The sequence below is a fragment of the Muscardinus avellanarius genome (assembly GCF_963383645.1).
Source record: "Muscardinus avellanarius genome assembly, chromosome: 1".
NCBI lineage: Eukaryota > Metazoa > Chordata > Mammalia > Rodentia > Gliridae > Muscardinus > Muscardinus avellanarius.
The window spans coordinates 58,829,392-58,844,859 of NC_137786.1; the positions used below are offsets into that span (position 1 = coordinate 58,829,392).

The 15,468-nt window shown below is 41.0% G+C and overlaps 1 protein-coding gene across 1 annotated transcript; it reads left to right on the forward strand.

The window, feature by feature from the left end:
- Positions 1-314: 314 nt before the first annotated feature.
- Positions 315-1,961, forward strand: CARTPT (CART prepropeptide; the record flags this gene model as incomplete). Its single annotated transcript, XM_080708195.1, has 3 exons — positions 315-473; positions 904-987; positions 1,854-1,961. 3 exons carry the CDS (start codon positions 315-317, stop codon positions 1,959-1,961), a joined length of 351 nt encoding a protein of 116 aa, XP_080564321.1.
- Between the last annotated feature and the right edge of the window lie 13,507 nt (positions 1,962-15,468).

A 15,468-nucleotide genomic window follows, 5' to 3' on the forward strand; every position in this document is an offset into this window, starting at 1 on the left:
TTCCCACGCCTCACCCCCGGCCCCCCAGCTGCAGCCAGGCCCTTCGGGGCGTCCTCGCCTCGGGCTCACAGCCCTTGGGGGCACGGGGCTTGTTCTCTCTAGCCCATCTGTGCGCACAGCCTCGTTCCCGGGCGCCTGGAGCCCGGCGGGCATTGACGTCAAGCGGCTGCGGAGCGCTGCCGACAGACGGCTGACCCGGGCCCTCCTCCACACCCCCTTCCTTCCTCGCCCCCTCCCTCTTCCCAGCACCCGGGCTCGGGCTCGCTATAAAAGGCGGGAGCGCGGGGTGCCCAGCAGCGACGAGTTTCAGCACCATGGAGAGCCCCCGCCTGCGGCTGCTGCCCCTCCTGGGCGCCGCCCTGCTGCTGTTGCTACCTCTGCTGGGTGCCCGTGCCCAGGAGGATGCCGAGCTCCAGCCCCGAGCCCTGGACATCTACTCCGCCGTGGAAGATGCCTCCCACGAGAAGGAGCTGGTCGGTATTCCCCTCGCCGCGGTCCCCCCTGGGCTGCCGCGCGGTCCCTTCTTTGGCACGCAGTCCTCCACCTCTGGCCCCTGCCCCGTTCCTCCAGTTAGAGCACAGGGAGCTGGGCGCAAAGCCCGAGCACCCTCTGCTATCCGAAGGTCGTCCGGAGCCCGCGGGCTCCGGGCTGTCTGTCGAGCGCATCCCTCGCTCCGGTACCTTAGAGCAACTCGGAGACCGGCGGTCAGTACCCGAGACAGCGCTCGCGAAGCTTCCGCCCCTCGGACCTTCCCTTGGTCCGCGGAGTCCCGCCAAGTGCGTGTGGGGCCCGGCTCCTTTTAACTAGGGCTGAAAGTGAACGCCTGGGCTGGGCTGGGCTGGGCTGGGCTGGGCTGGGCTCGCAGCCAAGGCGGCACCTTGGGGCTCTGGGGGTGTGTTGCAGATTGAAGCGCTGCAGGAAGTCTTGAAGAAGCTCAAGAGTAAACGCATTCCAATCTATGAGAAGAAGTACGGCCAAGTGCCCATGGTAAGGCTTCAGGTCACCCTTCCCCAATTTGTCCAAGAGAAAACACACCGCCTTGACTCTTAGGCTCCATCTTTACCGTAGGATGTGGCTGGGTAACTCAGGTAGAGGGTTTGCATTATTCTATGGGGTCCCCTTTGCTTTAACGACCAGCCCCTGTTCCTTGGTCTCTAAGGGCAAAGGTAGACCGGCCATTTGGAGGGATGAACAGCTAGCTGCTCCAGGAACCAGCTCTGTACTCTGTGAGGGAAGGAGTGGTTTTTTTTTTCTTTTTTTTCTTTTTTCTTTTTCAAAGCTGAGCTTTTCCTTTCGCCTAAGAGTTGGAAGAGCCCCTGAATCTGCTCAGTGCCTGCCCCCTCTCCGAATTTCTTCCTGTCTTCCAGAGCACAACCAGTTTTTTTTTAAAAACCCCTTCTGTGGCTAAAAATTCAGGGCTGGCCATCTTCCTTGGACAGCTTTGGGTACCTCCCCATCCCATTTCTATCTTTCTTGTTGAACCGAGGAAGTGGGAAAATAGGGGACGAAGTTGTAGAGAGAATAGATATATTGTTTATTTCTTACAAAAAATAAAGTTCTGATTGGTCACCCCACCCCCCCTTGGATAGGCAAGAAAAAGGAACCGGGAAATGTGATCTATCAGAAAGGTGGAAGAAAGTCGGAGGGGACCAATTATTTTAATATGTTTTTTCGAAAAGTGTCCTCTCTCTGAAATTTTAAGTACATTTCCTGGTGTTTCTGGCCTGACTATACTTAGATCCCTGGCGGTGGGGATGAGGTACAATCTTTCCACTGACTCAGACATTTGCCTGTTGGGTCCCATGTGCACTGGCCTGTGAGGACCCAGTGACCACACGCTGTGTTGTTTGCAGTGCGATGCTGGAGAGCAGTGCGCAGTTCGAAAAGGAGCAAGAATCGGGAAACTGTGTGACTGTCCCCGAGGAACCTCCTGCAACTCCTTCCTCTTGAAGTGCTTATAAAGGAGTGTCCACCCTCCTCCAAATGTCGCCATTCCCCCTACTTTTCCCTGAGAGGATCACACCTTCAACCCTGGAGTTTGGCTTTAGAAAAAAAATTAAGTGTGCATTTTTCTCTGAGGGTGAAGGGGCTCTTTTCCTGCTGTTTCAAAATAAAAGAACACATTCTATGTCACTGTGTGAAGGATTATGCCTTGTATGGTGTTGACACTTGTGCTAAGCATTCTTTTTTAATTTTGTCTGACAAACTCTTGTGTACGTGTGTGTAAAGAAGAGGAACTTTGCTTTGAAACTGTATTTTTGTATGTGGCTTGGCAGAATGAAAATTAGATTTAGTTCGTCTTGGTAGAGGACATCACAACCTGCAAAATAAATGATCAAATCAATTCAACACAAATTGAAGCATGTAGAAATTATAGATAATAAAGTGTTTTTAATAATTGCTCACAGTGCATTGTTATTTGTACATAAGTAATTTGAGTAGGAATGGTGAGATTAACCAGGCTGTTGTTTTCAAAGAGAAATATTTAAAAATAGCAGTCTATTGGGAGAACAGCACCTTAGCTCCAAGGAGTTTTGATCATTAATTAGGAGTTTGCCACACCAGCTTCAGTATACACCATATATTTTTTATCATAGTAGTAGTAGTAGTGGTAGTAGTAGTAGTGTGTGTGTATGTGTGTGTGCGTGCGTGTGTGCGTGTGTGAAAGAGAGAGGGAGAAGTATGAGATGGAGGTGGTTGGACTTGAAGTTATACTATTTTGTTTACTCAAACCTTTAGTTAGTCTCCTTAACTTTAATAGTAAGGCCTGTCAATATAAAATAACAATTCTATTTTATAGGAAGTAAGAAATAGTATATTCTAAGCCAAGTATAAGTGACCACGGACTGGGATAATAGATTCATGTTACCTCGAAAGACATGCTGTGAAGTGAAAAAGGCCATATGAACTTTTATGGCCACAGAACAAAGAAAGCCATAAATCAATTCATTCAACAAATGATTGGTGGGGCATCAGCTAGGCAGGCTATAGCAAAGTGGGGAAATCTTCTCCATAAGTTTTTGATGTTATCTTCTAGCTTTAGGGTTGCGGGAGGCTGGAGGTCTGCTAAACTTAACAATACTGAGCGTTTACCTCATAATCACAAGAATGTTAGGTTAATATAAAGATTAAAAGTAAAAGGCTAGCTGGGCACAGTGATGCATGCCAGTAATTCCAATGCTTGGGAGTCTGAGGCAGGAGGATCACAGGTTTGAGGCCAGCCTCAGCATATTATTGAGACCCTGTTTCAAAATAAAACATGAAGAATGGGGGTTGGGGAATGTAGCTCAGAAAAGAAAACCTCTGGGTTCAACCTCCAGTATCAAAAATAAACAGCAAAAGGCTATTTTTCTAAAGGGCCTAAGGTAGCCCAAAATAATTTTGGCTCTAGACATGCAGCGTTTCATCTCTTTACAATCGCAGTGTCCCACTCAACTAAGGTCAAACTTCAGGAGCTTTCTCATAGATGTGCCATCACAGGCTACTAGAAGATGAATTGTTTCCAATTTAGCTACATTAAAAGCAATTTGAAAAATCAGATATTTGACAACCTCTTTATTAGAAGATATGCACTGATTTTTAAAATATGGACTCTTTGGGTGTTGTTTGCCCAAAGAGCAGAAAATCACATATCAGGTGAAGAAAGAGAAATCACATATTAGATGCTTTAGGAGTGTGGTTCCCTTTCATTTCCATTAGTAGATATACAACCTCAGAAAAGTTCTTTCTTCGAGGAAAAAACCCCAACCAGCTATTTAAGCAATATTTTTGAGAGGAACAAGCAGAAGTTGGTTGGGGGCAACTTCAACCTAGAAAGTAAAAACAAAAAACAAGTTTAGTTACTCTTAAATGTTTCTGGGTGCTCATCTGAGGTCACATTTCCAAAGGTTTAGATAATATTTAAGAAGCAGCGTCAGGATCAGATGCTAACAGCTTCCTAATCCCAACTCAAGAGCCACCTGCACAGTAGCAGATTTAAACCAAAGCCCCTCCACTGATTCATGGTGAGGTGGAGCGCGCAGGTAAGAGCACTTTCAGACACAATTGCCATTTGCAGTGTTCTTGTTGTTACGATGAGCAGGCTTAATCTTCCTAATCTTGCAAGGTAAATATTATTACCATTTTTTTTCAAAACAGGAAACAGAAGCCAAGAGAGATTGTGTAAGTTGCTTAAATCACACAATCCTAAATCAGATTTCAGCTTTAATCCCTTTGGCTCCCTTTATCTTCTCCCTCCGTGTCAACAAGCTGTTGATTCTCCAGAAAGAACTTTTTTTCTTTAATAGAAATTAATTCATTGGTGGTACCAAGGTGGGGTTTTTTTTTTTGGAGGGAGGAGGAATCATATTTTGATTTGAGTTATCCTATGACAGGCCTATTTGTGATTAAAATGAGGTATGTTTTAATCTTAAAAAGTACAAATAATTATTTAATAATTTACAGTCTGTTTATCTAGAATCATTTCAGATACAAGCCATACCCTTCTTGAATTTCTTAACTTCTTCTATCTATGTCAGTCCTAAATAAATCAGACCAAAAATTACTTTAGTCACTGGCCAGTGCACAGCCAGGATCCTCAGGGATAACACTTAGAACGGCTTCCTCTCTCACCCTGGAATGTTTCCTAAAAGCAAAACACTGGAGAAATTCATAGTTCAAAGAAAAGAATAGAAACCCTGCTCCAAATCCCTTGAACTTGTCCCTATCACCCTACCTCTATTGCATCAGCCATCCTTTCTTGTCAAATAACACTAAAGGGTAAAAAAAAAAACAACAACAACAAAAAAAAACAAAATAATAATGGAGGATGCATGATGGGTACCTGTGGACTAGATATGAAAGGGCTTTTTCCAAAATTTTGTTTGGGGGCTCAGATTTTAAGTTAATGGTGCGAATGATATTTTACACTAATGATGACAACATTTAATCTTAAATGGCTTGTTAGAAGTAATTTTCCCTTCTCATTTTATCAATATTAGAACACTTCTTCAAATAGAATGTCTCAGTATGTTTAACGATCAGAGGTCCTGGTAGTAGGGAAAAATAATGCTGAATATTAAGAAAGTTTGAATGAGAAAAAGTAGTCACCTGTATGTGAGGCCTGGTGACTGGCAGAAAGATCAGCGTTCTGAGCACTGACAGCAGCTACATTAAAGACCCGGGAGAGCTCACCAGGCACAGGACTGAGGTACCTGGAGCAGCGGCTCCCACAGAGGCCTGGAGATGATGTATGGCAGGTCCTAGGTGCCTTTTCTTGATTCCTTAGGACCACTCCCTTTCCCACAGTAATTCCTGACATTGCACCCCACATCCTATGCCAGAATCTGGAGGGCCATGAGGGGTATGTACCAATACTCTACTCTTGATAATGACACATCTGAATATGATTATGGCGAGTGTAGTTAGGAAGGGGAGTTTAGGATTATGTAGTTTAAATAAGACCATTGGATAGTTCTGCTAAGCTTTTTTTTTTAGAGCTCCTAGAATATTGAGCTAAGTCCCCCCCCCTTTTGTAGTACTGAGGTTTGAACCCAGGGGTGTTCTACCTCTGAGCTACACCCCATTTTTTTGGTGGTACTGGGGTTCCTGGAAACCCTTCTACTTCCGGGCTACACTCCCAGACCTATTTTATATTTTTATTTGGAAACAAGGTCTCGTAAGCCAGCGAGGCTGGCTTAGAACCTGTGCCATCCTCCTGTCTCTGTCTCCCAAACGTGGGGATTACAAGCGTGCGCCACCACGCCTGGCTACACCCACATCTTTTTTTTTTTTTTTTTTAATTGTTGGTTAGCTGGTGCTGGAGATTGAGCCTGGAGGTATTCTTCCTCCAGGTAACACCTCCAGCCCTTTCTTATTTTGAAACAGGGTCTTGCTGAGTTGCTGAGGGCCTTGCTAAGTTGCTGAGGGTGATCTTGAACCTGCAATCCTCCTGTCTCAGCCTCCCATGTAATGGGATTACAGAAATATGCCACCATGGCCAGCTACTGAGCTAGTTTTAATACAAGTCATTCATTTGTTCCATGCTTTTCTGAGTCACTTCCATGCGCTAGGTGCTGAGAACATCATGTCAAATAAGGTATATAACTCCGTCCTCATGAAGCTTGTAATCCATTGGGGAGAAGAGATAAGAACAAACCAATGAAAATTGTAAGACTATAATCTCAGTACTTGTGAGGCTGAGACAGAAGTATGGCAGGTTTGAAGCCAGCTTCAGCAATTTAGCAATCCAGTGAGATCCTATTTCCAAATAAAAAATAATATAGGGCTGGAGTATAGCTCAGAGGTAGAATGCCCTTGGGTTCAATCCCGAATCCAGGGTGGGGGGAGACATGGCCCATGAAATACTAGACAGAAGGAAAGGTTAATTTGGAGGGTACAAGAGACAAGGTTTTCAAGGCTTACTAACAGCAGTATTCTGTATTCTTTGAAGGATAACTAATATTTCAAAAGGTTGAGGAAAATTCCTGTAAGGCATGGGAAATAGTGTGACTGAAAGCCACAGGGAGAGGATGTAGCTGGAAATGACTGGAGTGTGGGCCGAGTTCATAGAGTGTACAATGGTGGAGAAGAGAAGAAGGTAGGCCAGATTGTGAAGGGCATTGAATGCCAGGGGATGGGGCCAAGGCTTTATTTTTGAGGGCCAGAGCTGTGTTAGAGGAAGATTTATTATGTATGTATGTATGTATGCATGTATGTATGTATGTATGTATGTATGTATTTATTTATTTATTGTGGCACTAGGGGTGGAACCCACGGGCTTTTCTACCTCCAGGCTATACTCCTAGATCTATTTTATATTTTATTTGGAAACAGGGTCTCACTAAGTTGCTGAGAGCCTCACTCAGTAGCTGAGGCTGGCTTCAAACCTGTGCGATCCTCCTGTCTCAGCCTCCCAAGCGCTGGGATTATGCCTGGCTCCAAGGCTTTATTTCTGAGGGCCAGAGCTGTATTAGAGGCAGGTCAATTTAATAGCATCCTGGGATGAAAAGGCCAGGTGGCAAGATATTGCAATAGTTCAGAAAAGAAGTGACATGGCCTGCGTGGATGTGCCCTGAGGATGGATAGAGACACAGGGGACCTTGTCTGGGAAGAATCTGAAGAGGTGGCTTCCCAAAGCACTCTGGTTCATGTGGCGTCTCCCTGCTCTATGGTAAATAGGATGGGGCAAGGGTGGGGGCTAAAGCCAGATACATCCAATTTTAAGTGGTTTTAATTCCAAGTGTGGCAACCTACATTGTTAAAAACCACATTTATTGAAATATAATTTATATATAATAACATTCATCCTTTTGAAGTCTATATATTTCCTACATTTTCAGTGTTAAAGTCTGCTTTATTTTAATGAAATGCTAGTAGAAATAGATGTTAGCTGTTTTACCTAATAAAAGGGTTTTGGCATCTTTATTTTGAGATACAGAAATTTTGGGGAAAATTTTACTGATCTAGGAAAACTAACAATCTGGAAATCATTGAACTCATGGAGACATAAAATGAAGCGTCTTAAGGACTGAAAGGAGGGTTTATGTTAGAAAAAGGAAAGTTAGGAGATGACACTTTCTGTAGGAGAAGACTAAAGTTTGAAATTTCTAAGGGGCCCGAGCTTCTGCTGAGCCCTTTCGGATTTCCATTCATATATGGCTTCAAACAGGGCAGGTATCTAAGTTTTTTTTTCCCATTTGAGATATTTTGAGTCTGTATTCTACTTTGTTTGATCATCTCTAATATTCTATGTTTGAGCACCTGGGAAATAAAGCAAATAAGCCCTGGCTTAAATGAGTTTTGACTTTATTTGAACTGCAAATTTTAAGAAAAAACAAACCTAAAATTATCTCAGTTTCATAAGTTTGGGCTTTTCAGATGCAATCAGTCTTGTGAATAGGCCTATGCAGGCCGGGCGTGGTGGCGCACGCTTGTAATCCTAGCACTTGGGAGGCTGAGACAGGAGGATTGCAGGTTTTCGGCCAGCTTCAGTAACTTACTGAAGCCCTCCTTAACTTAGAGAGCCCCTGTCTCAAAATAAGGAATAAAAAATTGGGCTGGCAGTGGGGCTCAGAGGTAAAACGTCCCTGGGTTCTATCCCCAGTACTACACTAAAAAAGTCCTAAGCATTTGAAATATGAAGAGAAATGTTTTAAAATTATATATACATAATATTCTTTATAGTATATTGTATTTTAAATGTTATTTATATATAATTGCTTATTCTTTGTGAATTACGAATGTATACAAACTGTACATCCTACATGTAATATACTATATATGTTTACAAATTATGTACACTAGTTGCTTCTGTACACATATAACTATCTTCCTTTTTTTATGGTCCTGGGGATTGAACCCAGAGACATTCTACCTCGGAACTATACCTTCAGCTCTGTTTCATTTTTTATTTGGAAACAGGGCTGTTTCCAAATAAAAATATAAAAAAATTAGGTCTGGGAGTGTAGCCCGTAGGTAGAAGGGTTTCCAGGAACCCCAGTACCAACAAAAAGAAAAAAAAAAAAGAAAAACAGGCCTTCACTGTTGCTTAGGCCCTCACTAAATTGCTGAGGCTGGCCTTGAATCTGCGATCCTTCTGTCCCAGCTTCTCAAGCACTGGAATTACAAGCTTGTGCCACTATACTTGGTTCTACACAATATAATTTGTTTCCTTTTATATTTCCATCTGCTGATTTTCTTTGGTAGTCAGAACCCAGCTATGGCCTTTGAAGCAGGCACACTCATGCTAATTTCATAAGGACCAAAAATTTTTGCAAAGATATAACTAGAGAGTATTTCTAGTTTGGAACATTTTGTACTTTAGGACTCTAGAATCTTTTTTTTTTTTTTTTTTTTTTTTTTTTTTTTTTGGTAAGGGGAATTGAACCAGGGTTACTGTACCACTAACTACATCTCCAGCCCCTCTTATTTTTTTTTAAGTTGCCAAGGCTGGCTTTCAGCTTGTAAATTTCTGACCTCAGCCTCCTGAGTAGCTTGGATTACAGGCATATGTCATTGTACCTGGATTAGGGCCCAGAAGTCTTAAAGCCAGGCTTCTGATGGAGAGTGCCTGTGTCTCCACCAAGATCTTGGGTGTTCAGACCCTTACTTGGTACATTCTGCAAGCTTTCCTGATTCATAGACTCTACATGAAGGTTCTGAAGGCGTTGGGTCTTGTGGGTTTCATTAGGAGTTTGCTGTGGTTCCAGTTGTATTGCATTCCAATTATTTTACAAATTGTCTTAAGTTGAAGATTGATCACAGAATTTCAGAATTGGAAGGAAACTTAACCTCATTTTATAGTCAAGGAACAAAGGCCTCAAAGGTGAAATGACTTGTTCATTGTTTTTGGTGGCCAGTGAAAATTCAGTTAAACAGTTGCTTAATATTTAATAGGTTCTATGATGTTTTATCTAACAGAATTCCTCTTAGATGTGGCCTTAGTTTGGGAGGATGAATGCCTTGAGAAGCATTTGGGGGTAGAAATAAATCTTCCTCACCATGCTATATTAAAATTTGATCTTTTGCTAGTCTACTTTAGAGTTTGGTTTCCTTTTTGACTTGAGTCATTTGGGGGATGACATTTGCTGACAAAGTCAATATGTACCAATTCTAATGAGATTGAGTCTAAAAGGGGAATTTATCACACCGTGATTAAAGGGCAAGAAGTATGGGTGAAAAGAAGGAACTGGACACAAAACCTACTAAGCACCATTCCCTCTCTCTTTGTTTATTTCTCTCATTCCCTTTCTGACTTCCCCACTCAACTGTTCTCTGTTTCTGTCTCTTTTCCCTCTTCTTTCCATATTGATTTGTGTAGTTGTATGTAGAAGCTAGTAGTTGAATTGCTGGATTATGCAGTATGCATATCTTTAATCTCACTGGATGTTACCAGGTTTTTCTCTGAAATGGTCATATAAATTTAGATTTCCACCTAGAGGTGTATAAAACTTTCCATTGGTCCATAACTTCACCTCTGCTTGGAACTGTTAAACATCCTAATTGCTAAATGTCAATTTGATACTAATTTGCTAATGGTACTTAATTGTTATTTTAATCTGTATTCTTTTGACTAATCAGTATGAGCAGTCTTATAAATATTCTATTTTGTGAATTGTCTCTTCATGTATTTTGGTGGCTATTCTTTCAATTGAGTTATCTTTTGCATATTAATTTGTAGTGTGTGTGTGTGTGTGTGTGTGTGTGTGTGTGTGTGTGTGTTTTACTGGGGATTGAACTCAGGGGCATTATAACTCCAAATTATATCTCCAGTCTTTTGAAACAGGGTCTCAATAGGTTGCTGAGACTGTCATTGAACCTACAATCTTCTAGTCTCAGCTTCCCAAGTACTGGGATTATAAGCGTGTGCCACCATGACTGGCTTAATTTGTAGTTCTTTGTACTTTTTTATTTGGTGTGGTACTAGTGAATGAACCTATAGGCATTGTACCTCTGAGCTACACCCTAGCCCTATTTTATTTTAAAACAAGGTCTCACTAAGTTACCACACTGGCCTTCAACCTGCGATCCTCCTGTCTCAGCCTCCCAAGTACTGAAATTACAGGCATGGGCCACTGAGTCCAACTTCTTCATATATTTTGACTACTATGTCTTTCTTGGCTCCATGTGTTGCAAGTTTTTGCCTCTAATCTATGACTTATCTTTTCACCATAGTATCCTTTGCTGCTAAATGTTATAAATTTTACTGTAGCCAAATATATCAATATTTTTCTTTCATATTTTATACTTCTTTTAATAAATGATATCAGTCTCAAAACATAAAGTATGTTTTTATATAAGATTTCTGTATGTTTCACATGAGATTTGGAATTCTGTATTTTACTTTAAGATTGTGAATCTATCTGAAGCTTATTTTTTTGTGGATGATGATATAAGGTTGGATTTAATTCCATTTTTAATATAGAAGAGTCATAGTCCTATCAGTAGTGATTGAAGATTCAGCCCTTTCTCATTGACATCCAATATGACCTCTGTCAATTTCCAAATTTTCTTTTATTTGTGGTCAGTTATGTGATTGGATATCTCAGTGAATATCATTTATAATGAGGGCAGACTAGTGTGTACTTGGTTATGTAACACTGACTTGTTTTATCTGAAGGATAGAACTATTTGGTATTTTATGGATTGTACAGTGTCCTTGGTTTTATCTGTGTTTAAGCAAAATGATCAAACGGGTTTGTTTCTACGCATTCTACTATGGTTTGAGAGTGATTTTTTTTTTTTGATGGTGGTACTGGGGTTTCTGGAAGCCCTTCTACCTCCGGGCTACACTCCCAGACCTATTTTATATTTTTTATTTGGAAACAGGGTCTCTTAAACCAGCGCGGCTGGCTTCAAACCTGCGCGATCCTCCTGTCTCCGCCTCCCAAGCGCGGGGATTACAAGCGTGCACCACCACGCCTGGCTAGAGTGATTTTGAGGTTGGTATTCTGTGAAATGTTACTCAACAGGAAAACACAACCTTGCTAAGAAAACCAGGCCGGCCTCCAACAAGGCTGGAAGCATCAGACACGTCCCCAAAGTCTCATCTGGTTGAGCAACTCTTCCTCTTCATCCCTACATGGTCAATCAAAATTTTCTTATTCTTTTTTTAGTGTGTGTGGTGCTAAGAATTGAACCCAGGGAGCATTCTACCTCCAAGCTACACCCCTAGCTCAATTTTTTATTCAGTATTTTGAAACAGGGTCTCACTAAGTTGTGGAGGGCCTCACTAAGTAGCTGAGGCTGGCCGTAAATCTGGATTCTCCTGTCTCAGCTTCTTAACTACTGGAATCACAAGCGTGCACCACCATGCCCAGTTTGCTTAGTTATTCTTGTTACTTTACTGCTGTATATGAGTTTCAGCATCAGCTTTTAAGTTTTTGTCAAAAGCTCTGTTAGACTTTTGTTGGAATTGTATTGAACTTGTAAATTAACTCAGAAAAAATGGAAATGTTTAATTATTTTACTATGAACATGGTATAGTCTTTCCATTTATTTACATGTACTCCATTAATTTAATCATTTTTATGGGTTTTGAATTTATCGTATTCTGAGGACAGCCCCGCCTCCTCATGGTTACAGCACCTCTTATTACCAACACATTGGGGGGGCACAGTCCCAACACATGGGCCCTTGGGGTACACACTCAAACCATATTCTAGCCATAGTACCTTCTTTACGTTTTTTTAGGCTTTACTATATAGTCCCTTGGGAAATGACTTATTTCCAACATGTTGGGGTTTAATACAGATACCTAAAGTTGTGAATTATTTCAAGTACTGTTTTTGGTGTTTATTAGCATAAGAAATACTAGCTACTATAGCTAGTTGCTCCAATATCAGGTTCAAGTCAGATGCTGACACTGGTTGGGTGGCTCTCCTCCAACAACAATGGAAGAGCCTATGTTTTTTTTTCCCTTGGGATACTCACATATTAAAAGAAGCTTCCTCGCTGGGCGTGATGGTGCACACTTGTAATCCCCGCACTTGGGAGGCGGAGACAGGAGGATTGTGCAGGTTTGAAGCCAGCCTTGCTGGCTTAAGAGACTCTGTTTCCAAATAAAAATATAAAAAAATAGGTGTCTGGGAGTGTAGCCCAGAGGTAGAAGGGTTTCCAGGAACCACAGTACCACCAAAAAATAAAAATAAATAAATAAATAAATAAAAAAGAACCCTCCTCAATTGCCATGCAAGGAGAAGTATAGATAACTGTGATTTTATGATCAAACCATAAAAGTGTCTATACTCTTTTAATTAAAACCTAGTCACATGGCCTCAACCTAACCAAGGGGGACTGAGAAAGTATTGAAGTTATAAACTATCTCTGTTATTCTTTGAGATAACACAAGACCTTATCACACTTTAAGTTTGCATTAAATAGCCATTTCTTGTCTTTTTTTAGTTTAATATTAGTTTTACCTTTAAACACACACACACACACACACACACACACACACACACACGTATATGTGTGTGTATGAGCATTTTTGGTACTAGGGATTGAACCCAGGGGAGTTCTACCTCCGAGCCACACCCCAGCCTTATTTTATTATTTTTTATTTTGAAACAGGGCCTCACTAAGCTGCTGAGGCTGGTTTCAAACCTGTGATCTTCTTGTCTCCACTTCTCAAGTACTGGGATTATAGGTATGTGCCACTATGCCTTGCTAAAATTTTTTTTCATATACAAAACAATATCATTGGGTGATTTTATATTTTGACTGTTGATTTTATTGATTGCCTTTCTTAGTATTAGATTTCTCTATATGTCTTAGAGTTTAGGATTGCCAACTCATTTTGATTAGGAGTGCTTTACACTTCCTTGTGTCTCTACATAGCCCCTTGAGCTTGTAGTTCAGAACCAGGGTTTACAGTGGTGCTTTGATCTCCTGGCCTGTGGCAATGTCAGGGAGAGTCAAGTAGGTAACTTTCCTGCCTGCTTTCTTCCAAGTGATAACTCAGATTCAGCCAGTGGCTGGCATGTTCATTTCATGGTCTCGGTACCCTGGAATTGTCTTGTTCCTTCCTTAGATGTTCTACTTTTTACAACAGCCAAGAGCTCATCAACAGCAGTTAAGACACATTTAAGCTTATTTTCATTCTGAGCCTCACTCTAACATGACTTAGCACAATTTTTTTTTGTTTTATTTTTAACTTTGGCATTGGGGATTGAACTGAGAGGCATTCTACCTATCCCCATCGCTTTTTATACTTTATTTTGAAACAGTGTAAATTGATAAGAATCTGTAATTCTCCTGACTCAGCCTCCCAAGTACTAGGATTAGGATTACAGGTATTATAGGACAAGGTGGTAATCTACCATGTCCACTTGGAGCAATTTTAATCTCTATACCTTATAGGTGTCAAACTCTGAACTACCAACGTCTGTCTCTGAACTCAGAATCCAGCAATTCCACTGTTTCAGACTGTCCATGGCATTGAGTTTCTAGCCCATTTACCTTCTGAAACATTTATCTTTCTTTTGAAGAATGAATATATATATATATATATATTTATTTATTTATTTATTTTTGGCGGGTTTGGGGATGGAACCTAGGGGCATTTGACCTCCGAACTACACCCCTGCCCTATTTTTTATTCTTTATTCTGAAACTGGATATCACTGAGTTGCAAAGGGCCTCACTAAGTATCTGGGGCTGTTTGCGAACCGCGATCCTCTTGTCTCAGCCTCCCGAATGCTGGGATTACAAGCATGCACCACCACGCCTGGCTCGACTATATATTTTTAGTTTTCTGCTTTTATATTTTCCTCTATCTTTGTGATGGGATTACTTCATGTCAAGAGTTTATGGTACTAGCAAGATTAGAACTGTATATCATTATTTACTCTCAAACTCACTACAATTTAGCTGATACCCTTAATCTTTCATTAAAAATTGCTTTTGAGCTGGGCGTGGTGGCACACGCTCATAATCCCAGAATTTGGGAGTCTGAGACAGGAGAATTGCGGTTTGCTGCCAACCTCAGCTACTTAGAGAGATCCTTTGAAACTCAGTGAGACCCTGTTTCAAAATAAAGAATAAAAAATAGGGTTGGGAGTGTAGCTTGGAGGTAGAATGCCTCTGGTTTTCATCCTTCCATCCCCAGTTGGGCATAGTAGCTCATGTTTGTAATCCCAGTACTTGGGAGGCTGAGATAGGAGGATCATAGTTTCAAGGACAGCCTCAGTAACTTAGTGAGTCTCTTAGCAACTTAGCAAGACCCTGTTTCCAAGTAAAAATTAAATAGGGCTGGGGTATAGCCCAGAGGTAGAAGGCCTCGGAATTTCACCCCCAGTACCACGCCCCTATGCTGCTCTTTATCATGTCAGTGAAATTCATGTGTACAAATTTAATCAATATATTTCTATTCCATGTAATTTTACTTATCAGAAACATTGGTCACAGAAGATCAACTACTTTTTCTTTCTTGAAACATTTTTTAAATCTTTATTTTGCTATCTCTGGATTTTTTTCTACTGTAGCTGGTTATTTCTTCTGACTTTTTATGGCATTTCTGTTTGGGTGTATAGCTGAAGTGTGTGTGTGTGTGTATGTGTGTGTGTGTGTGTGTGTGTGTGGTGCTGGGGTTCAAACCCAGGACCTAGAGAATGCTTGTTAAGTGATCTACCAGTGAACTAATCCCCTACCTCTGTAGTAGGAATCTTAAACTTGTCTTTTTACTTTCGGATCCCTTTAAAAATAAACTCGAAGTTCAGATCCAGATTTTAATGCAGCGTTTAAATTTGCCTATGATTTCATTTTAGAATTAATATTTAACATTTGCATTAAACTTCTCAACAACACAGCAACACTTATTGATTTAACTCTAAGCTTTATTGGTTTATTGTACACCACTGATTCTTCTAAAGCATCATCTCAATTCTTGAGTTCTGTATTATTGAGCCTCTTCAATAGAAAGATTAAAGATTTTGTTTAGTTAGAGGCTATTCTCTTATTTCTTTGATTATTTCTCTGCTGCATATCCAG